This window comes from Oncorhynchus kisutch, linkage group LG4, assembly GCF_002021735.2.
Source record: "Oncorhynchus kisutch isolate 150728-3 linkage group LG4, Okis_V2, whole genome shotgun sequence".
Lineage (NCBI taxonomy): Eukaryota > Metazoa > Chordata > Actinopteri > Salmoniformes > Salmonidae > Oncorhynchus > Oncorhynchus kisutch.
The window spans coordinates 882,313-908,332 of record NC_034177.2 but is presented as its reverse complement, the minus strand read 5'-3'; the positions used below and the strand labels follow the sequence as shown (position 1 = coordinate 908,332).

The window sequence follows — 26,020 nt, the reverse complement described above, 5'->3', positions numbered from 1 at the left end:
GAGGAGCTGAGCTGCTAATAGCAACTAACCGAGAGTAGGAGGAGCTGAGCTGCTAATAGCAACTAACCGAGAGGAGGAGGAGCTGAGCTGCTAATAGCGTCTAACCGAGAGGAGGCGCTGAGCTGCTAATAGCGTCTAACCGAGAGGAGGCGCTGAGCTGCTAATAGCGACTAACCGAGAGGAGGCGCTGAGCTGCTAATAGCAACTAACCGAAAGGGGCTGAGCTGCTAATAGCGACTAACAGAGGAGAAGGAGCTGCCAATAGTAACTAACTGAGAGGAGGAGGGACTGAGCTGCTAATACCAACTAACTGAGAGGAGGAGGAGCTGAGCTGCTAATAGCAACTAACTGAGAGGAGGAGGGACTGAGCTGCTAATACCAACTAACTGAGAGGAGGAGGAGCTGAGCTGCTAATAGCAACTAACCGAGAGGAGGAGGAGCTGAGCTGCTAATAGCAACTAACTGAGAGGAGGAGGAGCTGAGCTGCTAATAGCAACTAACCGAGAGGAGGAGGAGCTGAGCTGCTAATAGCAACTGAGAGAAGGAGAGGCTGAGCTGCTAATAACAACTAACAGAGGAGGAGGAGCTGAGCTGCTAATAACAACTAACAGAGAGTAGGAGGAGCTGAGCTGCTAATAGCAACTAACCGAGAGTAGGAGGAGCTGAGCTGCTAATAGCAACTAACCGAGAGGAGGAGGAGCTGAGCTGCTAATAGCAACTGAGAGAAGGAGAGGCTGAGCTGCTAATAACAACTAACAGAGGAGGAGGAGCTGAGCTGCTAATAGCAACTGAGAGAAGGAGAGGCTGAGCTGCTAATAGCGACTAACCAAGAGGATGGGGAGCTGATTATAGCGACAGAGGAGCTCCGCTGCTAAAAGTGACTAACCGAGAGGGTCTGAGCTGCTAATAGCGACTAAACGAGAGGATGGGGTAGCTGCTGATAGCTACTAACTGAGAGGAGCTCCGCTGCTAATAGCGACTAAACGAGAGGATGGGGGAGCTGCTGATAGCTACTAACTGAGAGGAGCTCCGCTGCTAATAGCGACTAAACGAGAGGATGGGGTAGCTGCTTATAGTGACTAAACGAGAGGAGGAGCTGAGCTGCTGATAGCTACTAACTGAGAGGGGCTGAGCTACTGGACACCAGCTCATCTCCACTACCTTGACGTTGGCGTCCTCCATGTTGATGACCCGGTCCAGGTCGGGCTGGGCGCCTGTGGCGTTGCCAATCAGGAGGTAGAAGGTTGCCCGTAGCAACAGGGCCTCAGCAGTGTACTTGCCCCCAGACTCCACCTCCTTAGTGCACTCACTGATGATCTTATCATAGTTCTCCTCCTCCATGTACTGCTTGGCCTTCAGATAACCAGAACTATGGACAGGTTAGAGGTTAAGGACAGGGGTAATGTACTGCTTGGCCTTCAGATAACCAAAGCTATGTTGAACCCTGGTACAGTCACTAATTCAGTGTGTTGAACCCTGGTACAGACACTAATTCAGTGTGTTGAACCCTGGTACAGACACTAATTCAGTGTGTTGAACCCTGGTACAGACACTAATTCAGTATGTTGAACCCTGGTACAGTCACTATGGCTGCGTTTATAGGGAATAGTGTACCATTTGGAACACAAATGTAGTTTTTTTTATTTATCCAGAGCAACATACAGGACAGGAAGTGATACCACAGTGTGACCTCTGACCTTTCTGTGACCTCTGCGGCCTCGCCCTCGTTGTCCTTGTCCTCGTCCTTCTTCTCACCCTTCTGGAGCGGTTGGGAGATAATGTCATCAGTGAAGGAGCTGAAGTAGGACTTGATGAACTGAGGAGAAGGCATCAGGGGGTCACGGTTCTGGAGAGAGAAGACATGATGAATTGAGGGAGGGAGACAGCGAGAAGAGAGCGGAGGGAGGAGAGAGAGAGAGAGAAGAAAGCAGAGGGAGAGCGAGCGAGAAGAGAGAGGCGGGAGGAATGGAGAGAAGAAAGAGGGAGACTTGATGAACTGAGGACAAATCATCATGGCGCTCACCGTTCTGAAGAGAGGCAAAAGAGGGAGAAGAGCGGAGCGAAAGAGAGGAGCGAGAGAGGTAACGAGAAGAGGGGGAGAAGAAAGAGGGAGAGACTTGATGAACTGAGGAGAAATCATCAGGGGCTCACGGTTCTGGAGAGAGAGGGTTCGAGAGAGAGAGGTAATGAGCAGATGAGCTCCTGAATTGTTCAGCCAGTTTTTACCATGTTTTGGGGGGGTTGCATAAACTTGGATGTTTTTTTTTAATATATATATTTTTAACAAGGACATACAGCATACGACCCTACACAACATTTCACTCCAAATCAAAACTCGAAACCTTAAAAAAATGTATTACCAAGGATTCTTACTGCAAAGGACTATCCAGCTAACTTCCTGACAAACCAACAACCATCAAAAGATGCACAACAGAAACACAAAAATATCATCCAACTTGGAACTGAGTAAGTAATGTTCAGTCAAGCTACTTCAAAAGCCTAGAAGGAAAATAACATTGGGGTGGCAGGGTAGCCTAGTGTTTAGAGCGTTGGACTAGTAACCAAAAGGTTGCAAGTTCGAATCCCCGAGCTGACAAGGTACAAATCTGTCGTTCTGCCCCTGAACAGGCAGTTAACCCACTGTTCCTAGGCAGTCAGTCATTGAAAATAAGAATTTGTTCTTAACTGACTTGCCTAGTAAAATAAAAGGTTAAATTAAATAAAAAATTATCTGTAGCTATTTAACTTTATAAAGACTGAATGCTAAGTTAAAAGGCTACCAAGCTTGCTAGGACAGAACAGAAACAGGCTGCAACATTAATTAGCAGTGAAGTGAGAGGTGTGAAGCCCCTGAACCCAACAATGGCAGCAGAGTTCCTCCCCCACTCAAATGCAGAGGCCTCTTTGGCACCCTGCTCCATGGCTTCCTTCGGTGCAGAGGTCACCACAGTACAGTACCCCTTGGATATAAAAAATGATAAGGAACGGAAAGAGTACAATGAGAAGCTCCTCATGGAAAATCCAGAGACGCTTGATGCTGACTGCTACAAAAATGGGAACGTAAGCAACCTAACCCTCCACACGGACAATCCCTGGGCATGGCACGCAGCTATACGAGCCAACTACCCCTCTTTTAAGAGAGAGGGTATTGTTGGAGGGTGGAACATCAGAATAGTGTAAAACGAGGAGACAGACACCCTCTGTTAACCTGTACAACAACGGAACAGTGGTGGTGCATGGCAGCTTTATACATTTCCAAAAGGACTTCCACAGAATCAAAGAGAGAGCATGGCAGGAGAAGCTTTCTCTTGGTGACAACTCCCCCACCAAGAGAGCACGGCAGGAGGATCTTTCTCTTGGTGATTCTCCCCCACCCCGAGCGAGTTTGATCACACCTCTTCAAACTGTCCTGCAGATGAGGATAGCCACTCCCCCAGCACTGAACTGGCTTGCGAAAGTATTCACCCCCATTGGCATTTTTCCTATTTTGTTGACTTACAACCTGGAATTAAAAGTTTGTTTCGTTTGATTTACACAACATGCCTACCACTTTGAAGAAATATTTATTTCTTGTTTAACAAACAAGAAATAAGACAAAAGAAAACATGTGTGCATAACTATTTCCCCCCCCCCCCCCCCCCCGAAAAGTCTATATTTTGTAGAGCCACCTTTTGCAACAATTTACCTTGGGGTATGTCTCTATAAGCTTGGCACATCTAGCCACTGAGATTTTTGCCCATTCTTCAAGGCAAAACTGCTCCAGCTCCTTCAAGTTGGATGGGTTTCTCTGGTGTACAGCAATCGTTAAGTCATACCACAGATTCTCAATTGGATTGAGGTCTGGGATTTGACTAGGCCATTCCAAGACATTTAAATGTTAAACCACTCAAGTGTTGTTTTGGCAGTATGCTTAGGGTCATTGTCCTGCTGGAAGGTGAACCCCCATCCCAGTCTCAAATCTCTGGAAGACTGAAACAGGTTTCCCCTCAAGAATTTCCCTGTATTTGGCTCCATCCATCATTCCTTCAATTCTGACCAGTTTCCCAGTCCCTGCTGATTAAAAACATCCCCACTTATTTTTTTCTTTAAGCAATGGCTTTTTTCTGGCCACTCTTCCATAAAGCCCAGCTCTATGGAGTGTATGGCTTAACTTCTCTAGGGTAGGGGGCAGCATTTGGAATTTTGGATGAAAAGTATGCCCAAATTAAACGGCCTGCTACTCAGGCCCAGAAGATACGATATGCATACAACTGGTAGATTTGGATAGAAAACACTCTAAAGTTTCCAAAACTGTTAAAATAGTGTCTGTGAGTATAACAGAAGTGATTTGGCAGGCGAAAACCTGAGAAAAATCCATTCAGGAAGTTTTTTTTGTTGTTGAAGTTTTCTATTCAATGTCATTACAGTATCCATTGACTTAGGACTCAATTTGAATTTCCTATGCCTTCCACTAGATGTCAACAGTCTTTAGAAATGGTTTCAGGCTTGTATTCTTATAAATGAGGGAGTAAGACCAGTCTGAATGAGTGGACCCTGACGTGTCAGAGGTTTTTCATGCGCAATCCCGAGAGAGTGCATTTCTTGTTTACCTTTTATATTGACAACGTTATTGTCTGGTTGAAATATTATAGATAATTTAGGCTAAAAACAACCTGAGGATTGAATATAAACATCGTTTGACATGTTTCTATGAACTTTACGGATACAATTTGAGCATGTGGATTACTGAAGAAAAGGTAAGGGATTAATTTTATCAGGTTGTAATGCAACAAAATAGGAAAGATGAATAGTTTTGCACTGTAGGTCCCACAACTGCACTGCTCCTCCATCACTGAGAGGGATAAATTCACAGAGCTGGAGAGAGACATGGTGGAGCTCAGAGTCCACACAGACCCACAAAACAGACTAGCACAACAACACCCCCTCTCCAATTTGCATACTGCCCCAACAGATGATGTAATCTCAAATCGCTCTCTACATTTCCCTTTCCCACCTGAACATAAAAGGAACACCTGTGTGAGAATGCTATTCATTGACTACAACTCAGAGTTCAACACCATAGTGCCCACAAAGCTCATCACCAAGCTAAGGTCCGTGGGACTAAACACCTCCCTCTGCAACTGGATCCTGGACTTCTTGGCGGGCCGCCCCCCAGGTGGTAAGGGTAGGCAACAACACATCTGCCACGCTGATCCTCAACACAGGGGCCCCTCAGGGGTGCGTGCTTAGTCCCCTCCTGTACTTCCTGTTCACCCACGACTGCATGGCAAAGCATGACTCCAACACCATGATTAAGTTTGCTGACGACACAAAGGTGGTAGGCCTGATCACCGACAACGATGAGACAGCCTATAGGGAGGTCAGAGAACTGGCAGTGTGGTGCCAGGACAACAACCTCTCCCTCAACGTGATCAAGACAAAGGAGATGATCGTGGACTACAGGAAAAGGAGGGCCGAACACGCGCCCATTAACATCGATGGGGCTGTAGTGGAGAGGGTCGAGAGTTTCAAGTTTCTTGGGGTCCACATCACCAAACACACCAAGACAGTCGTTAAGAGGGCACAACAACACCGTTTCCCCCTCAGGAGACTGAAATGATTTGGCATGGGTCCCCAGATCCTCAAAAAGTTCTACAGCTGCACCATTGAGAGCCTCCTGACCGGTTGCATCACCGCCTGGTATGGTAACTGCCCGGCATCTGATCGTAAGGTGCTACAGAGGGTAGCGTGTACAGCCCAGCACATCACTGGGGCCAAGCTTCCTGCCATCCATACTAGGCAGTGTAAGAGGAAGGCCCCAAAAATCATCAGAGACTCCAGTCACCCAAGCCAGACTGTTCTCTCTGCTACCGCATGTCAAGCGGTACCGGAGCGCCAAGTCTAGGTCCAAAAGGCTCCTTAACAGCTTCTACCTCCAAGCCATAGGCTTGTGGGCTACACTCGGCCTTGTCTCAGGATGGTAAGTTGGTGGTTGAGGATATCCCTCTAGTGGTGTGGGGGCTGTGCTTTGGCAAAGTGGGTGGGGTTATATCCTTCCTGTTTGGCCCTGTCCGGGGGTGTCATCGGATGTGGCCACAGTGTCTCCTGACCCCTCCTGTCTCAGCCTCCAGTATTTATGCTGCAGTACTTTATGTGTCGGGGGGGCTAGGGTCAGTTTGTTATATCTGGAGTACTTCTCCTGTCCTATCCGGTGTCCTGTGTGAATTTAAGTATGCTCCTGCTTTCTCTCTCGGAGGACCTGAGCCCTCGGACCATGCCTCAGGACTACCTGACATGATGACTCCTTGCTGTCCCCAGTCCACCTGGCCGTGCTGCTGCTCCAGTTTCAACTGTTCTGCCTTATTATTATTGGACCATGCTGGTCATTTATGAACATTTGAACATCTTGGCCATGTTCTGTTATAATCTCCACCCGGCACAGCCAGAAGAGGACTGGCCACCCCACATAGCCTGGTTCCTCTCTAGGTTTCTTCCTAGGTTTGGGCCTTTCTAGGGAGTTTTTCCTAGCTACACCTGCATTGCTTGCTGTTTTGTTTGGGGTTTTAGGCTGGGTTTCTGTACAGCTCTTTGAGATATCAGCTGACGTACGAAGGGCTATATAAATACATTTGATTTGCTGAACAATTAATCAAATGGCCACCCGGACTATTTACATTGATACCCCCCCATTAGTTCTTACACTGCTGTGTCTCACTGTTTATTATCTATGCATAGTCACTTTATCCCTACCTTCATGTACATATTACTTCAACTAACCTGTACCCCCGCATTGACTCGGTACCCTCTGTATATAGCCTTATTATTGTTATTTTATTGTGTTACTTTATTTAAATGTTATTTTTTTACTTTAGTTTATTTAGTAAAAAACATTTTCTAACTGCATTTTTGGTTAAGGGCTTGTAAGTAATCATTCACGTTAAGGTTGTATTCGGCGCATTTGCAAATAAAATGTTATTTGAAGTCTCAGAGTATGTTGCAAGAATTGATGTCCCTTTGTATGGAGATCCTCACTCTGAGTTTGTTATATTGGTTCATTAAAGACTGAACATTACTAAACAAAATGACAAAATATACAGAACACAAATTCTAATTGGCTATTCTTAAACATTATCCTCTGCTCTGGCATCTTCCCTAATATTTGGAACCAAGGCCTGATCACCCCAATCCACAAAATTTGGCCCCAATAATTAGTGGAATATGAGTGAGCAGCAATCTCTGAAAAATACTCTGCATTATCATCAACAGCAGACGCCAATATTTCCTCAGTGAAAACAATGTCCTGAGCAAATATCAAATTGGCTTCTTACCAAAATACTGTAGGACAGACCACTTGCACAACCTTATTGACAAACAAAACAAAAGCAAATTCTTGTCATGCTTTGATGATTTCAAAAAAGCTCAATTTGGCATGAGGGTCTGCTATACAAATTGATTTTTTTTGGGGGGGGGAGCATATTTGAAAAAGAAAAGGAGAGCTCACTCTAGGAGCTCGGATGCAATAATTTAATAACCAACTTTTTCGACAGACAAGCTGTCTTCATCAGGATATAATGACAAACACTGCAGGTCACTAGTTTATAACGTGTCAAAGGACACAGACAAGTGTCTGTAATCATGGCCGGGTGTGGCTTGATATCATTGGTTAACTTACAGATAAACAGAACATATCAAAAACAAAATGAATAGCATACGATCATAGATAGAATTCGGCTGCATAGGCCTATAAACATTTACAATAGCAAAATCATAATAATCACCAGAATGGCTTCAGATCAAAGTCTACGTTGAGACCGAAGGGGAGCAAAATTAAAGATCCAGGCAGCCTCTCGTATTTACAATAAATTGTTGAGGTTGTTCGACATGTTCGATGCCGATATAAAGTAGAGACGCAATAGAGTGGTTCGCAACTGGGAAAGTCAAGTTTTTCCTACGATGCTGAGATTCTTAGTTTTAATTTGAGCTTCGTTTGACATAATTCTGACCACAAAGACAATAAGATAAAGAACTGATAAGATAACACCTTTGATGGGATCTGTTTCCCTGTTTGAGGGCATTTGAAGGATCTACATTTGTAAGTGCCATTGCATTGAGCACAGCCATTACACTTGTAGTTTCCATCCAGTGGGGGAGCAAATAGACGCTGTGCAGGAATATCTTGGGGTGGTAAATCAGAGTGTACCAATTGATCTAAGATTTCTGCCCCGTGAGAATACGACCAAGGGAAGGTCCGAAAACACATTACCAATACTATCATCAGATCTTAGAATGTGCCAATGTTTGAACAATTCCCTTAATTTGTTCAGAGCACTTTGAATGGGGCATAGTAAGAACGCAATAATGCTTATTTATGCGAGACTATCCTTGAAAGGGATCATGTCTCGATTTGTTTTGGATCTCAATGGCAGTATTAATCTGACCATTTTTGTACCCCCTCTCACAGAATTTTCTTTGCATCTCAGCCATATTTCTGTAGAAATCTGACTGTTTTTTGCTAATTCTTTTGATTCGACAGAATTGGCTGTAGGGCAAAGTGTTTTTCAAGGGAAGCGGATTACAACTATCAGTCCCCAACAAACTGTTACAATCAGTAGGTTTCCTGTAAAGATCAGTGTATAGAACATTATCTTCACACAAAATCAGAAGATCAAGGAAACTGATTTGACGGGTGTCAGACTGCATAGTAAATTTCAGATGCTCAGAACAGGAGTTAAGAAAAGCATGGAAGGCCTGGAGCTGTTTTGCATCACTCCTCCACAGAACACAAATATCATCAATATACCGTTTCCAAATAATAATGTTAGGCAAGAAAACATTTGAGAGGATTGAGAATTGACTGTTTCTCCATCTAACCCACATACACATTAGCATAGTTAAGAGCCATAGGGGATCCCATAGCAGTACCCTTCACCTGAATAAATACATAATTTAGAAACATGAAGTAGCTGTGTCTGTGAGTACGATTTCAGACAATGTTATAATGCATGCACTGGAAGGTAGTTCATTAGGGTCACGTTGCAGAGAAAATGTTCCATAGCTTCAATACCACCCTCGTGTGGAATATTTGTGTATAACAACTCAACATCAAAAGTAACTAACAAAGTATTCTCAGGGAGAGGCTCAAGAGATTAAATAATAGAGATCATTCTGCTGGTGTCCTTTACAAAGGACAGGAGCTGTTCTGAGATCATACTGCTGGTGTCCTTTACAAAGGAGGGGAGCTGTTCTGAGATCATACTGCTGGTGTCCTTTACAAAGGAGGGGAGCTGTTCTGAGACCATACTGCTGGTGTCCTTTACAAAGGAGGGGAGCTGTTCTGAGACCATACTGCTGGTGTCCTTTACAAAGGAGGGGAGCTGTTCTGAGACCATACTGCTGGTGTCCTTTACAAAGGAGGGGAGCTGTTCTGAGACCATACTGCTGGTGTCCTTTACAAAGGAGGGGAGCTGTTCTGAGACCATACTGCTGGTGTCCTTTACAAAGGAGGGGAGCTGTTCTGAGACCATACTGCTGGTGTCCTTTACAAAGGAGGGGAGCTGTTCTGAGACCATACTGCTGGTGTCCTTTACAAAGGAGGGGAGCTGTTCTGAGACCATACTGCTGGTGTCCTTTACAAAGGAGGGGAGCTGTTCTGAGACCATACTGCTGGTGTCCTTTACAAAGGAGGGGAGCTGTTCTGAGACCATACTGCTGGTGTCCTTTAGGAGGGGAGCTGTTCTGAGATCATACTGCTGGTGTCCTTTACAAAGGAGGGGAGCTGTTCTGAGACCATACTGCTGGTGTCCTTTACAAAGGAGGGGAGCTGTTCTGAGACCATACTGCTGGTGTCCTTTACAAAGGAGGGGAGCTGTTCTGAGACCATACTGCTGGTGTCCTTTACAAAGGAGGGGAGCTGTTCTGAGACCATACTGCTGGTGTCCTTTAGGAGGGGAGCTGTTCTGAGACCATACTACTGGTGTCCTTTAGGAGGGGAGCTGTTCTGCGAGTGGTCTAATAAAAAAAGAAGAAACAGAAGTAGATAGAGGGCCATTACTGCATCAATGCCCGCTACAACAGGGCGCCCTGGAGGTTTTGTAAAATTATTGTAATTTCGGTAAAGTATAGAAAGTGGCAATGGTGTTGAAAAGCCAAAAAGTCATGTTATTTTTGGGTGATTTAACCTGAACTTAAATACCCATCTAGGACAGTAAAGAAAGTGTTCTGAAATTGGGAATTTCTTGTAAAAGGTGTTGTCAAGCAGCTGTCTATGACACAAATTTACATTACTGTCCTATCCAAGAGTACTGATGACCCACCCTCATCAGCAGGGCGGGTAAAGACTGACGTATCAGATTGTACAACCGACCCACCCTCATCAGCAGGGCGGGTAAAGACTGACGTATCAGATTGTACAACCGACCCACCCTCATCAGCAGGGCGGGTAAAGACTGACGTATCAGATTGTACAACCGACCCACCCTCATCAGCAGGGCGGGTAAAGACTGACGTATCAGATTGTACAACCGACCCACCCTCATCAGCAGGGCGGGTAAAGACTGACGTATCAGATTGTACAACCGACCCACCCTCATCAGCAGGGCGGGTAAAGACTGACGTATCAGATTGTACAACCGACCCACCCTCATCAGCAGGGCGGGTAAAGACTGACGTATCAGATTGTACAACCGACCCACCCTCATCAGCAGGGCGGGTAAAGACTGACGTATCAGATTGTACAACCGACCCACCCTCATCAGCAGGGCGGGTAAAGACTGACGTATCAGATTGTACAACCGACCCACCCTCATCAGCAGGGCGGGTAAAGACTGACGTATCAGATTGTACAACCGAAGTAGACTTTGTCCTCGTCTTTGTCTTGGTTGAATTTCCAAGTTTAAGCTCCTTTATTTCTGTAGACAACTTTTCCTGGAGCACCTGGTTAGCTTTCATCAGTTCATTGAATATGACATAATTTAAACCTCTGAGTGGGTCCCCCTGCGGGACGGTTGAGCTAACGCTAATGTGATTAGCATGAGGTTGTAAGTAACAAGAACATTCCCAGGACATAGACATATCTGATATTGGCAGAAAGCTTCAATTCTTGTTCATCTAACTGCACTGTTCAATATACAGTAGCTATTACAGTGAAAGAATACCATGCTATTATGTGAGGAGAGTGCACAGTTATGAACTTAAATCTATTAATAAACCAATTAGGTACATTTGGGCAGACTTGATACATATTGAACAGAAATGCAATAGTTCATTGGATCAGTCTAAAATGTTGCCTAAACTGGAATACATTGTGGCCTTCCTCTTACATTTAAAAAAAAATTGAGAAAAATGTATCTTTGTATTATCTTTTACCAGATCTAATGTGTTATTCTCCTACAATAATTTGACATTTACACAAACTTCAGTGTTACCTTTCTAAATTATATCAAGAATATGCATATCCTTGGTTCAGGTCCTGAGCTACAGGCAGTTAGATTTGGGTATGTCATCTTAGGCGATTTTCTCTTCAATCGTGTTATCCATTTCAATAAAATCCTTTTCAACTTGTCAACAATTAATGTCATTAAATCAATAGAGCATTTGTTCAGGATGGCACACCAGCACTCACAGAAATCATCTGCTGCTGTCCCAATGATGGTTCTTCATGCCACCTGATTCAAGAAATCATCTGCTGCTGTCCCAATGATGGTTCTTTATGCCACCTGAGTCCCCATGGAATCATGCCTTGAAGCACATAATCACTGAGTGTGACTATATGTAGATGTGTTCTAGTCTGGCGCTTAGATAAAAGCATATGACGTGACACGATCAATGCACACAAGTTTGTAGTTAGAATTGTCAATAAACACAGATTTCTTTCCTCAGGGCTGCGGGGTGAGACAGCAGGGATGCAGCTTGAGCCCCACCCTCTTCAACATGTATATCAATGAATTGGCGAGGGCACTAGAACAGTCTGCAACACCCGGCCTCACCCTACTGGAATCTGATGTCAAATGTCTACTGCTGATGATCCGATGATTCTGTCCCCAACCAAGGAGGGCCTACAGCAGCACCTAGATCTTCTGCACAGATTCTGTCAGACCTGGGCCCTGACAGTGGATCTCATTAAGACTAAAAATGGTGTTCCAAAAAAGGTCCAGTAGCCAAATTCTATCTAGACACCGTTGCCCTAGAGCACACAAAGAATTACACCTACCTCGGCCTAAATATCAACACCACAGGTAACGTCCACAAGGCTGTGGAGGATCTGATAGAAAAGGCAAGAAGGGCCATCGATACCATAAAAATAAACATAAAATTCAACATCCCAATTAGGATCTGGCTAAAAATACTTGAATCAGTTATAGAACCCATTGCAATTTATGGTTGTGAGGTCTGGAGTCCACTCACCAACCAAGAATTCGCTAAATGGGACAAACACCCAATTGACACTGCATTTGGAATTCTGCAAAAATATACTTAGTATATAACACAAAACCCCAAACAATGCAGAGCAGAATTAGGACTTTACCCGCTGATGATCAAAATCCAGAAAAGAGATGTTCAATTCTATAACCACCTAAAAGGAAGCGATACCCAGACATTCCACCCCAAAGCCCTCACCTACAGAGAGATGAACCTAGAGAAGAGTCCCCTCAGCCAGCTGGTTCTGGGGCTCTGTTCCCAAACACAAACAGACCCCACAGAGCCCCAGGACAGAAACACATTTAGATCCAACAAAATCATGAGAAAACAACAAGATAACTATTTGACACACTGAAAATAATCAACAAAATAACAGAGCAAACAAGAATGCTATTTGGCCCTAAACAGAGAGTACACAGTGGCAGAATACCTGACCATTGTGACTGACCCAACATTAAGGAAAGCTTTGACTATGTACAGACACAGTGAGAATAGCCTTGCTATTGAGAAAGGCTGCGGTAGGCAGACCTGGCTCTCAAGAGAAGACAGACTATGTGCACACTGCCCACAAAATGAGGTGGAAACTGAGATGTACTTCCTAACCTCCTGCCAAATGTATGACCATATTAGAGACATATTTCCCACAGATTACACAGACCAACAGAGAAGGAGAACCTTTCAGAGCAGTTAAAACCCAACATTACTCAATGCCTTCAGTAAGGAGCAGCAGGAGAGCTGGAACATCCTCTCACCTTGTATTGGTCTTTGGCCTTCTCCTTCCCCAGCAGTTTGAGGACTTTGTCTGCTAGCAGCATACTCTGCTGGTTCTGGAAGGCCTCCAGGATACACACCGCCGTCACATCTACAGGAACAGGAGGGGGGGGGGAGAGGGAATATATGGGGGTTCCCTTGTTATCTACAGGAACAGGAGGGGGTATATGGGGGTTCCCTTGTTATCTACAGGAACAGAAGGGGGGGGTATATGGGGGTTCCCTTGTTATCTACAGGAACAGAAGGGGGGGGGGGATATGGGGGTTCCCTTGTTATCTACAGGAACAGAAGGGGGGGATATGGGGGTTCCCTTGTCATCTACAGGAACAGAAGGGGGGGATATGGGGGTTCCCTTGTCATCTACAGGAACAGAAGGGGGGGGATATGGGGGTTCCCTTGTCATCTACAGGAACAGGGGGGGGGGGGGGAATATATGGGGGTTCCCTTGTTACTTGACCTGCTGTGGTATCATGTGCCTTAAAACCTCTTGGAGCTCGGGTCTTTTCTTTCAACATTTTGTTAAAAATCGCGCACATTTTCAACGTCCTGCTACTCATGCCAGGAATATAGCACATGCATACGATTAGTATTGTTGGATAGAAAACACGCTGAAGTTTATAGAACTAGTTAAATCATGTCTGTGGCTATAACAGAGTGAGGGGCAAGCAAAAGCCCAAGGAAAACTGTGCACAAAAAAAATAATTATATCCTTCCGCCAGTTGCCTGTATTGTCAATGGGAAGGGAAAATAGATGGGGATGAGGTTGCAATGCCTACAGCTTCCACACGATGTCGCCAGTACTGTCATTTGCATTGCTTTTAATTCTTGGTCAGATGAGAAATAGACCCTGCCTGTCATCAAGTACACATCTTGAACTTTTGAGAGAGAAAACGGAGCTTCATTTCAAGAACTGCTGCTATTGAATACAGATCGCCCCGTGATCAATTTGATCGATTATTAACGTGTACTAATACCTAAAGTAGGCTTATAAAAGTAGTTTGAAGTGTTTTGTCAAAGTTTATAGTCAACTTTTTGAATTTAAAAAAATGACGTAGCGTTTTGTAAAGCAGTTTTTTCCTGGATCTGACTCGCTTCATAAATGGACATTTTGGGCATACATGGACGGATTTAATCGAAAAAAAAAGACCCAATTGTGATGTTTATGGGACATATAGGAGTGCCAACAAAGAATCTCGTCAAAGGTAATGAATGTTTTATATTTTATTCCTGCGTTTTGTGTAGTGCCGGCTACGCTAATTCCTTTGTTTACGTCTTTTTCAGGTATTTCGGGGTGTTGCATGCAATCAGATAATAGCTTCTCATGCTTTCGCCGAAAAGCATTTTAATAATCTGACATGTTGGCTCGATTCACAACGAGTGTAGCTTTAATTCAGTACCCTGCATGTGTGTTTTAATGAAAGTTTGAGTTTTAGCTAGTACTATTAGCATTTGGCGTTGCGCATTTCCATTTCCTGTAGGCTATGTGAGACGCAGACGTCTCACCTTGCCCTAACAAGGAGATCACGTTCCAACTGGCACTCTATTCCCTATATAAAGCACGTTTGACCAGGGACCACACGGCTCAACTGTAGTGCACTATATAGGGAATAGGGCTCTGGTCTAAAGTAGTGCACTACATAGGGAATAGGGCCCTGGTCTAAAGTAGTGCACTATATAGGGAATAGGGCTCTGGTCTAAAGTAGTCCACTATATAGAGAATAGGGCTCTGGTCTAATGTAGTGCACTATATAGGGAATAGGGCTCTGGTCTAAAGTAGTGCACTATATAGGGAATAGGGCTCTGGTCTAAAGTAGTGCACTATATAGGGAATAGGGCCCTGGTCTAAAGTAGTGCACTATATAGGGAATAGGGCCCTGGTCTAAAGTAGTGCACTATATAGGGAATAGGGCTCTGGTCTAAAGTAGTGCACTATATAGGGAATAGGGCTCTGGTCTAAAGTAGTGCACTACATAGGGAACAGGGCTCTGGTCAACAGTAACAAGTCTGAGCTAAGCCCCGCCTTCCAGGCACTCCTTGTTATCCAGTGTGTGTGTGGGTCTACCTTCCATGTAGTTCTTGTTATCCAGTGTGTGTGTGTCTACCTTCCATGTAGTTCTTGTTATCCAGTGTGTGTGTGTCTACCTTCCATGTAGTTCTTGTTATCCAGTGTGTGTGTCTACCTTCCATGTAGTTCTTGTTATCCAGTGTGTGTGTGGGTCTACCTTCCATGTAGTTCTTGTTATCCAGTGTGTGTGTGTCTACCTTCCATGTAGTTCTTGTTATGCAGTGTGTGTGTGTGTCTACCTTCCATGTAGTTCTTGTTATCCAGTGTGTGTGTGGGTCTACCTTCCATGTAGTTCTTGTTATCCAGTGTGTGTGTGGGTCTACCTTCCATGTAGTTCTTGTTATCCAGTGTGTGTGTGGGTCTACCTTCCATGTAGTTCTTGTTATCCAGTGTGTGTGTGGGTCTACCTTCCATGTAGTTCTTGTTATCCAGTGTGTGTGTGGGTCTACCTTCCATGTAGTTCTTGTTATCCAGTGTGTGTGTGTCTACCTTCCATGTAGTTCTTGTTATCCAGTGTGTGTGTGGGTCTACCTTCCATGTAGTTCTTGTTATCCAGTGTGTGTGTGGGTCTACCTTCCATGTAGTTCTTGTTATCCAGTGTGTGTGTGGGTCTACCTTCCATGTAGTTCTTGTTATCCAGTGTGTGTGTGGGTCTACCTTCCATGTAGTTCTTGTTATCCAGTGTGTGTGTGGGTCTACCTTCCATGTAGTTCTTGTTATCCAGTGTGTGTGTGGGTCTACCTTCCATGTAGTTCTTGTTATCCAGTGTGTGTGGGTCTACCTTCCATGTAGTTCTTGTTATCCAGTGTGTGTGTGTGTGTGTCTACCTTCCATGTAGTTCTTGTTATCCAGTGTGTGTGTGTGTGTGTACCTTCCAGGCACTCCTTCTTGTTGTCCAGTCTCTCCAGGGCCTTGGCCCTCCTGAACAGGGCCTTGATGTAGCGTGGATTAATCACTACAGCCTGGGTACAGTCCTGCACCACCTCTGTCCACTTCATCTGGAAACAGATATAGTTCATGTTAACACACACAAACACACAGGGACACACATGCATTCAACAGTTCTAAACTATAAACCAGTGGTGGTGACACGTGGAAACCAGAGGAAACAGCATCAAACACGTGGTGGTCTGGTTTCACTGAAACAGCATCAAATACGTGGTGGTCTGGTTTCACTGAAACAGCATCAAACACGTGGTGGTCTGGTTTCACTGAAACAGCATCAAACACGTGGTGGTCTGGTTTCACTGAAACAGCATCAAACACGTGGTGGTCTGGTTTCACTGAAACAGCATCAAACACGTGGTGGTCTGGTTTCACTGAAACAGCATCAAACACGTGGTGGTCTGGTTTCACTGAAACAGCATCAAACACGTGGTGGTCTGGTTTCACTGAAACAGCATCAAACACGTGGTGGTCTGGTTTCACTGAAACAGCATCAAACACGTGGTGGTCTGGTTTCACTGAAACAGCATCAAACACGTGGTGGTCTGGTTTCACTGAAACAGCATCAAACACGTGGTGGTCTGGTTTCACTGAAACAGCATCAAACACGTGGTGGTCTGGTTTCACTGAAACAGCATCAAACACGTGGTGGTCTGGTTTCACTGAAACAGCATCAAACACGTGGTGATCTGGTTTCCATGTGTTTGATACCATTCCAGCGATTCTATTCTAGCTATTAATATGAGCTGTCCTCCCCTCACCAGCCTCCACTGCTATAAACCCACATGAACACATACAGAGCATTATAATGAATGGTTGCCATGGTGATAGTTGCCACTAACCTGCTGTTCGTAGGCAGCAGCTCTGTTCTGGTAGAAGGTGGACAGGTCTGTCTGGTTGTCTCTCGGACACAGACCGATGGCCTCTGTGTAACACTGGATGGCCTGCTCATACTTCCCAGCCTTGAAGTACTTGTTGCCCTTGTTCTTAGCACCCTGGGCCCGGTCCAGAGGACTCTACAGGATGGAAAAGAGGGAGAGTTAGAACTACATACATTTTTTAAAAAGCACACGTAGCCCACATATCAATACATACACAAACTATCTAGGTCCAATAGAGGAGAGGCGTTGGGAGGTGTTGCTTTATCTGTATTTGCTCGTCATCTGACCGTAAGGCGCTAGAAGGTAGTACATCACTGGGGCCAAACTTCCTACCATCCAGGACCTCTATATTAGGCGGTGTCAGAGGAAGGCCCTAAAAATTATCAAAGACTCCAGCCACCCAAGTCATAGACTGTTCTCTCTGCTACCACACGGCAAGCGGTACCGATGCACCAAAACCCTGAACAGCTTCCACCCGGCAAGCTATAAGACTGCTAAATAGTTAGTTAAATAGTCAGTCTGGGTAGCTATTGGTCATCTGCATTGACCCTTTTTTTACAAATCTCTATTGACTCATCACATATGCTGCTATTACTGTTTATTATCTATCCAATGCCTAGGCACTTCATCCCTACCTATATGTACATATCTACTACCTCAAATACCTGGTAATCCCTGTATATAACCATGTTATTACCTGGTACTCCCCGTATATAACCATGTTATTACCTGGTACTCCCCGTATATAACCATGTTATTACCTGGTACTCCCTGTATATAGCCATGTTATTACCTGGTACTCCCTGTATATAGCCATGTTATTACCTGGTACTCCCTGTATATAGCCATGTTATTACCTGTTACTCCCCGTATATAACCATGTAACCACCCGAGCCACTGCCTGTTCACCCCGCTGTCACCCCGCTGTCATCCAGAAGGCGAGGTCAGTACAGGTGCATCAAAGCTGGGACCGAGAGACTGAAAAACAGCTTCTATCTCAAGGCCATCAGACTGTTAAACAGCCACCACTAACATTGAGTGGCTACTGCCAACACACTGTCAATGCCACTGACTCTACTCCAGCCACTTTAATCATGGGAATTGATGGGAAATGATGTAAATATATCACTAGCCACTTTAAACAATGCTACCTTATATAATGTTACTTACCCTACATTATTCATCTCATATGCATACGTAGATACTGTACTCTATATCATCGACTGCATCCTTATGTAATACATGTATCACTAGCCACTTTAACTATGCCACTTGGTTTACATACTCATCTCATATGTATATACTGTACTCGATATCATCTACTGTATCTTGCCTATGCTGCTCTGTACCACCACTCATTCATATATCCTTATGTACATATTCTTTATCCCCTTACACTGTGTATAAGACAGTAGTTTTTTTTGGAATTGTTAGTTAGATTACTTGTTCGTTATTACTGCATTGTCGGAACTAGAAGCACAAGCATTTCGCTACACTCGCATTAACATCTGCTAACCATGTGTATGTGACAAATAAATTTGATTTGATTTGTTATTACCTGGTACTCCCTGTATATAACCATGTTATTACCTGGTACTCCCTGTATATAACCATGTTATTACCTGGTACTCCCCGTATATAACCATGTTATTACCTGGTACTCCCCGTATATAACCATGTTATTACCTGGTACTCCCCGTATATAACCGTGTTATTACCTGGTACTCCCCGTATATAACCATGTTATTACCTGGTACTCCCTGTATATAACCATGTTACTACCTGGTACTCCCCGTATATAACCATGTTATTACCTGGTACTCCCCGTATATAACCATGTTATTACCTGGTACTCCCTGTATATAGCCATGTTATTACCTGGTACTCCCTGTATATAACCATGTTATTACCTGGTACTCCCTGTATATAACCATGTTATTACCTGTATATACCCATGTTATTACCTGGTACTCCCTGTATATAACCATGTTATTACCTGGTACTCCCTGTATATAGCCATGTTATTACCTGTTACTCCCTGTATATAGCCATGTTATTACCTGTTACTCCCTGTATATAGCCATGTTATTACCTGGTACTTCGTGTATATACCCATGTTATTACCTGGTACTCCCTGTATATAACCATGTTATTACCGGGTACTTCCTGTATATAACCAAGTTATTACCTGGTACTTCCTGTATATAGCCATGTTATTACCTGGTACTCCCTGTATATAGCCATGTTATTACCTGGTACTCCCTGTACATAGCCATGTAGTGATTGAATTAATAGGGCTCCCGAGTGGAGCAGCAGTCTAAGGCACTGATTCACAGTGCTAGAGGCATCACTACAGACCCTGGTTCGATCCTGGGCTGTATCACAACCGGCCGTGATCGGGAGTCGCCTAGGATGACACACAATTGGCCCAGCGGCATCCTCGTTAGGGTTTGGCTGGTGTAGGCCGTCATTGTAAATAATAATAATTTGTTCTTAACTGACTTGCCTAGTCAAATAAAGTTTAAATAAAATAAATAGATTTACCCTGCAGCCTACAGTAACAAACTAATTCTAATACCTAAAACCATTCAGAAACACAACCAAAATATATATTTATTGGTATAGCATATAGTGTCTTCGGAAAGTATTCAGACCTCTAGACTTGTTCCACATTGTTACATTACAGCCTTATTCTAAAACTGATTAAATAAAAACAACTTCACACACAACACCCCATAAGGACAAAGCAAAAACAGGTTTTTAGAAATGTATTGCAAAAAAAAAACTGAAATACAATAATGAAAACCTGCTCCAGAGAGATCAGGACCCCAGACTGGGGCGAAGGTTCACCTTCCAACAGGACAATGACCCTAAGCACACAGCCAAGACAACGCAGGAGCAATCTCGGGACAAGTCTCTGAATGTGCTTGAGTGGCCCAGCCAGACCCCGGACTTGAACCCGGTCTAACCGGTCTCCTTGCTGTCCCCAGTCCACCTGGCCATGCTGCTGCTCCAGTTTCAACTTCCACCTGACTGTGCTGCTGCTCCAGTTTCAACTGTTCTGCCTTATTATTATTCGACCATGCTGGTCATTTATGAACATTTGAACATCTTGGCCATGTTCTGTTATAATCTCCACCCGGCACAGCCAGAAGAGGACTGGCCACCCCACATAGCCTGGTTCCTCTCTAGGTTTCTTCCTAGGTATTGGCCTTTCTAGGGAGTTTTTCCTAGCCACCGTGCTTCTACACCTGCATTGCTTGCTGTTTGGGGTTTTAGGCTGGGTTTCTGTACAGCACTTTGAGATATCAGCTGATGTACGAAGGGATATATAAATACATTTGATTTGATTTGATTTAACATCTCTGGAGAGACCTAAAATAGCTGTGCAGCAACGCTCCCCATCCAACCTGACAGAGCTTGAGAGGATCTGCAGAGAAGAATGGAAGAAACTCCCCAAATACAGGTGTGCCAAGCTTGTACAGTCATACCCAAGAAGACTTGAGGCTGTAATCACAGCCAAAAGTGCTTCCACAAAGAACTGAGTAAAGGGTCTGAATACTGATGGAAATGTAATATTTCAGTTTGATTTATTTGGATTAATTACCAAACTTCTTTTCTTTTTTTTACTGTTTTTGCTTTGTCATTATGGGGTGTTGTGTGTAGATTGATGAGGAGAAATATGATTTAATCCATTTTAGAATAAGGCTGTAACATTTTAAAAAAATAGTAAAAAGTCAAGGGGTCTGAATACTGTTAGAATGCCCTGTGTTTGTTATACTGTTAGAATGCCCTGTGTTTGTTATACTGTTAGAATGCCCTGTGTTTGTTATACTGTTAGAATGCCCTGTGTTTGTTATACTGTTAGAATGCCCTGTGTTTGTTATACTGTTAGAATGCCCTGTGTTTGTTATACTGTTAGAATGCCCTGTGTTTGTTATACTGTTAGAATGCCCTGTGTTTGTTATACTGTTAGAATGCCCTGTGTTTGTTATACTGTTAGAATGCCCTGTGTTTGTTATACTGTTAGAATGCCCTGTGTTTGTTATACTGTTAGAATGCCCTGTGTTTGTTATACTGTTAGAATGCCCTGTGTTTGTTATACTGTTAGAATGCCCTGTGTTTGTTATACTGTTAGAATGCCCTGTGTTTGTTATACTGTTAGAATGCCCTGTGTTTGTTATACTGTTAGAATGCCCTGTGTTTGTTATACTGTTAGAATGCCCTGTGTTTGTTATACTGTTAGAATGCCCTGTGTTGTTATACTGTTAGAATGCCCTGTGTTTGTTATACTGTTAGAATGCCCTGTGTTTGTTATACTGTTAGAATGCCCTGTGTTTGTTATACTGTTAGAATGCCCTGTGTTTGTTATACTGTTAGAATGCCCTGTGTTTGTTATACTGTTAGAATGCCCTGTGTTTGTTATACTGTTAGAATGCCCTGTGTTTGTTATACTGTTAGAATGCCCTGTGTTTGTTATACTGTTAGAATGCCCTGTGTTTGTTATACTGTTAGAATGCCCTGTGTTTGTTATACTGTTAGAATGCCCTGTGTTTGTTATACTGTTAGAATGCCCTGTGTTTGTTATACTGTTAGAATGCCCTGTGTTTGTTATACTGTTAGAATGCCCTGTGTTTGTTATACTGTTAGAATGCCCTGTGTTTGTTATACTGTTAGAATGCCCTGTGTTTGTTATACTGTTAGAATGCCCTGTGTTTGTTATACTGTTAGAATGCCCTGTGTTTGTTATACTGTTAGAATGCCCTGTGTTTGTTATACTGTTAGAATGCCCTGTGTTTGTTATACTGTTAGAATGCCCTGTGTTTGTTATACTGTTAGAATGCCCTGTGTTTGTTATACTGTTAGAATGCCCTGTGTTTGTTATACTGTTAGAATGCCCTGTGTTTGTTATACTGTTAGAATGCCCTGTGTTTGTTATACTGTTAGAATGCCCTGTGTTTGTTATACTGTTAGAATGCCCTGTGTTTGTTATACTGTTAGAATGCCCTGTGTTTGTTATACTGTTAGAATGCCCTGTGTTTGTTATACTGTTAGAATGCCCTGTGTTTGTTATACTGTTAGAATGCCCTGTGTTTGTTATACTGTTAGAATGCCCTGTGTTTGTTATACTGTTAGAATGCCCTGTGTTTGTTATACTGTTAGAATGCCCTGTGTTTGTTATACTGTTAGAATGCCCTGTGTTTGTTATACTGTTAGAATGCCCTGTGTTTGTTATACTGTTAGAATGCCCTGTGTTTGTTATACTGTTAGAATGCCCTGTGTTTGTTATACTGTTAGAATGCCCTGTGTTTGTTATACTGTTAGAATGCCCTGTGTTTGTTATACTGTTAGAATGCCCTGTGTTTGTTATACTGTTAGAATGCCCTGTGTTTGTTATACTGTTAGAATGCCCTGTGTTTGTTATACTGTTAGAATGCCCTGTGTTTGTTATACTGTTAGAATGCCCTGTGTTTGTTATACTGTTAGAATGCCCTGTGTTTGTTATACTGTTAGAATGCCCTGTGTTTGTTATACTGTTAGAATGCCCTGTGTTTGTTATACTGTTAGAATGCCCTGTGTTTGTTATACTGTTAGAATGCCCTGTGTTTGTTATACTGTTAGAATGCCCTGTGTTTGTTATACTGTTAGAATGCCCTGTGTTTGTTATACTGTTAGAATGCCCTGTGTTTGTTATACTGTTAGAATGCCCTGTGTTTGTTATACTGTTAGAATGCCCTGTGTTTGTTATACTGTTAGAATGCCCTGTGTTTGTTATACTGTTAGAATGCCCTGTGTTTGTTATACTGTTAGAATGCCCTGTGTTTGTTATACTGTTAGAATGCCTGTGTTTGTTATACTGTTAGAATGCCCTGTGTTTGTTATACTGTTAGAATGCCCTGTGTTTGTTATACTGTTAGAATGCCCTGTGTTTGTTATACTGTTAGAATGCCCTGTGTTTGTTATACTGTTAAAATGCATTGGTTCAGAACAGGATTGCTAGATGCCGAGCCTCCCGGTCAAAGTTCAACAAAGATCCAGAAACAACAAAAAAGGACCATATACATTTCAGGTAGAATAACAAACCAATGTTCATCTCCCAGGACAAATTAGCTATTAAATGGCAAGCTTGCTAAATGACCATGAATGTTTCATGTGTATTTGACATTCCCCTAAATTAATACAGTTGGTTCACAGTTGACATGTTAGTAATTTAGCAGAAGATCTTATCCAGTATGCATCTTATATATAGTTTTCACATACAAACTTGATCTGTCCAAACTCGCAAAAATAACATGGTCATTGTGGTAGAACGTTTATATTGATTAGCGATTGTCTATTATATTAACCTGACTATCCACAATAATTGCATTATTGTGTGCACGTAACTGTACTCAACTCTTCCTATTTCGCAACAAAGCATCCTTCACTCAATGCTGCCAAACATACCCTCGTAAAACTGACCATCCTGCCGATCCTCGACTTCGGCGATGTCATTTACAAAATAGCCTCCAACACTCTACTCAATAAATTGAATGCAGTCTATCACGGTGCCATCCGTTTTGTCACCAAAGCCCAATATACTACCCACCATTGTACACTCTCGTTGGCTGGCCCTCGCTTCATACTCGTCGCCAAACCCACTGGCTCCAGGTCATCTACAAGTCTTTGCTAGGTAAAGCACCGCCTTATCTCAGCTCACTGGTCACCATAGCAGCACCCACCCGTAGCACGCGCTCCAGCAGGTATATCTCACTGGTCACCCCCAAAGCCAATTCCTCCTTCGGCCGCCTCTCCTTCCAGTTCTCGGTCTCCAATGACTGGAACAAACTGCAAACATCCCTGAAGCTGGAGACTCATATCTCCCTCACTAACTTTAAGCATCAGCCGTCAGAGCAGCTCACAGATCACTGCACCTGTACATAGCACATCTGTAAACAGCCCATCCAACTACCTCATCCTCATATTGTATTTATTTATTCATCTTGCTCCTTTGCAACCCAGTATCTGTGCCAGCACATTCATCTTCTGCACTATCACTCCAGTGTTTAATTGGTATATTGTAATTACTTCACCATCATGGCCTATTTAGTGCCTTACCTCCCTTATCTCACCTCATTTGCACACACTGTTTATAGACTTTTTATATTGTATTATTGACTGTATGTTTGTTTACTCCATGTGTAACTCTGTGTTGTTGTCAGTGTAACACTGCTTTGCTTTATATTGGCCAGGTCGCAGTTGTAAATGAGAACTTGTTCTCAACTAGCCTACCAGGTTAAATAAAGGTGTTCTCAACTAGCCTACCTGGTTAAATAAAGGTGTTCTCAACTAGCCTACCTGGTTAAATAAAGGTGTTCTCAACTAGCCTACCTGGTTAAATAAAGATGTTCTCAACTAGCCACCTGGTTAAATAAAGGTGTTCTCAACTAGCCTACCTGGTTAAATAAAGGTGTTCTCAACTAGCCACCTGGTTAAATAAAGGTGTTCTCAACTAGCCTACCCGGTTAAATAAAGGTGTTCTCAACTAGCCACCTGGTTAAATAAAGGTGTTCTCAACTAGCCTACCTGGTTAAATAAAGGTGTTCTCAACTAGCCTACCTGGTTAAATAAAGGTGTTCTCAACTAGCCTACCTGGTTAAATAAAGGTGTTCTCAACTAGCCTACCTGGTTAAATAAAGGTGTTCTCAACTTGCCTACCTGGTTAAATAAAGGTGAAATAAAACATGTGGCTAACCATGAACGGTTGGGGTCGGTAACTTCTGGCAAGATAACTAGCCAACAGTATCAAAGCTAGTTTGGCAACTCACCTAACCTAAAATGTCTAGCCTGCCCCCGTTTTAAAAACTAGCTAGTTATTAAGTACATACGTGTTTTTGGTCACGCTGAATACTGCTGTGGATAGGAACGGTAATACATGCCTGTCTGTGGCGACATTTTCTAAATGAGTAACCTCAATTGTAAACCTTTACCAGCCAAACACTAAATGCAGGTGCGACCTGTGCCCTTGAATGTATTTCGGTATTGATAAAAGCATACTCCAGATCAAAAATGATATTGTTATCGTACCCCCGTACGCCAGAAAGCTGTACCCCAGAGTGATATCTAGGAGTGGTTGAGAGTCATACCATGTCCTCCTGCTCGCAACGGGCTCCTTGGCCCTGGACGGGGTTGGCGCTACCTTCTGGAGTTGTCCTTTCCCCATTGCTTTTCCCCGGAGTGTCCTTCGTCTTGTTTCGTTTCCACAGGTAAACGGCTCCTACACCCAGCACTATGGGGGTTCCGACCAGGAGGGCCAGCTGCCAGCGGGGGAAACCGCTCCCGGACTGCGACTCGACAGGCTTTGAAGCGGCCATCATCCACCATATAAAGGACAGAAGCGAGCAGAACACGCACCAGTTGTCACTAGTTACCCCAACCACAAAGTCAAAATTGGCTATATATCGTTTTTTTTTATTAAAAATTCCCTTTTTGGTCTTAATTTAAAGGTTAATCATGTCAGCAGCGTGGTTAGGTTTAAAAACAGATTTAAGGATATAACTTGTAGAAATAGGCTCGTTTTGGCCATAATAATGACTTTATGGCTGTGGTAACTAGTGACGACCAACACACCACTGCCTCCAGTACCCACTCTGGAATCGGCGAGGTAAAAGCAGAAACAGCGGAATCTTGGGATACTGGCGGGCGCTGAGTAATTGCAACCAGGGCGGGGAACTCTTTACTTCCGGACTACACGGACGACTACAACATTACATGGAGTACAAGCACCCCATCTAGTGTATGTATTAAATAATGCAATGCTTTAAACGTTGATAACAGTAAACCTACTTTTGAGTGTTATCAAAGATGTTGGGATTGGGATTGTGTATTATAGATAGCATTTATTGACTATGACTGTTTATAGATGTTATGAGAGTATTCTAGTGCTTTGCCATTACATGATACTGTTTTTACACTATTTTCA

At 43.4% G+C, this 26,020-nt stretch overlaps 1 protein-coding gene across 1 annotated transcript in view; it reads right to left on the bottom strand.

Moving 5' to 3' along the window:
- The window catches only part of LOC109883466 (mitochondrial import receptor subunit TOM70), a 37,194-nt gene extending 11,462 nt beyond the window's left edge, over positions 1-25,732 (bottom strand). Inside the window, exons 1-6 of the mRNA XM_031822248.1 lie at positions 25,185-25,732; positions 17,020-17,193; positions 16,104-16,230; positions 13,149-13,258; positions 1,698-1,846; positions 1,162-1,369 (exon numbers count right to left, since the gene is read on the bottom strand). Of these exons, the coding sequence (XP_031678108.1) occupies positions 1,162-1,369; positions 1,698-1,846; positions 13,149-13,258; positions 16,104-16,230; positions 17,020-17,193; positions 25,185-25,415 (999 nt within the window). The 5' untranslated portion in view covers positions 25,416-25,732. The remainder of the gene's footprint in view (positions 1-1,161; positions 1,370-1,697; positions 1,847-13,148; positions 13,259-16,103; positions 16,231-17,019; positions 17,194-25,184) is intronic.
- Between the last annotated feature and the right edge of the window lie 288 nt (positions 25,733-26,020).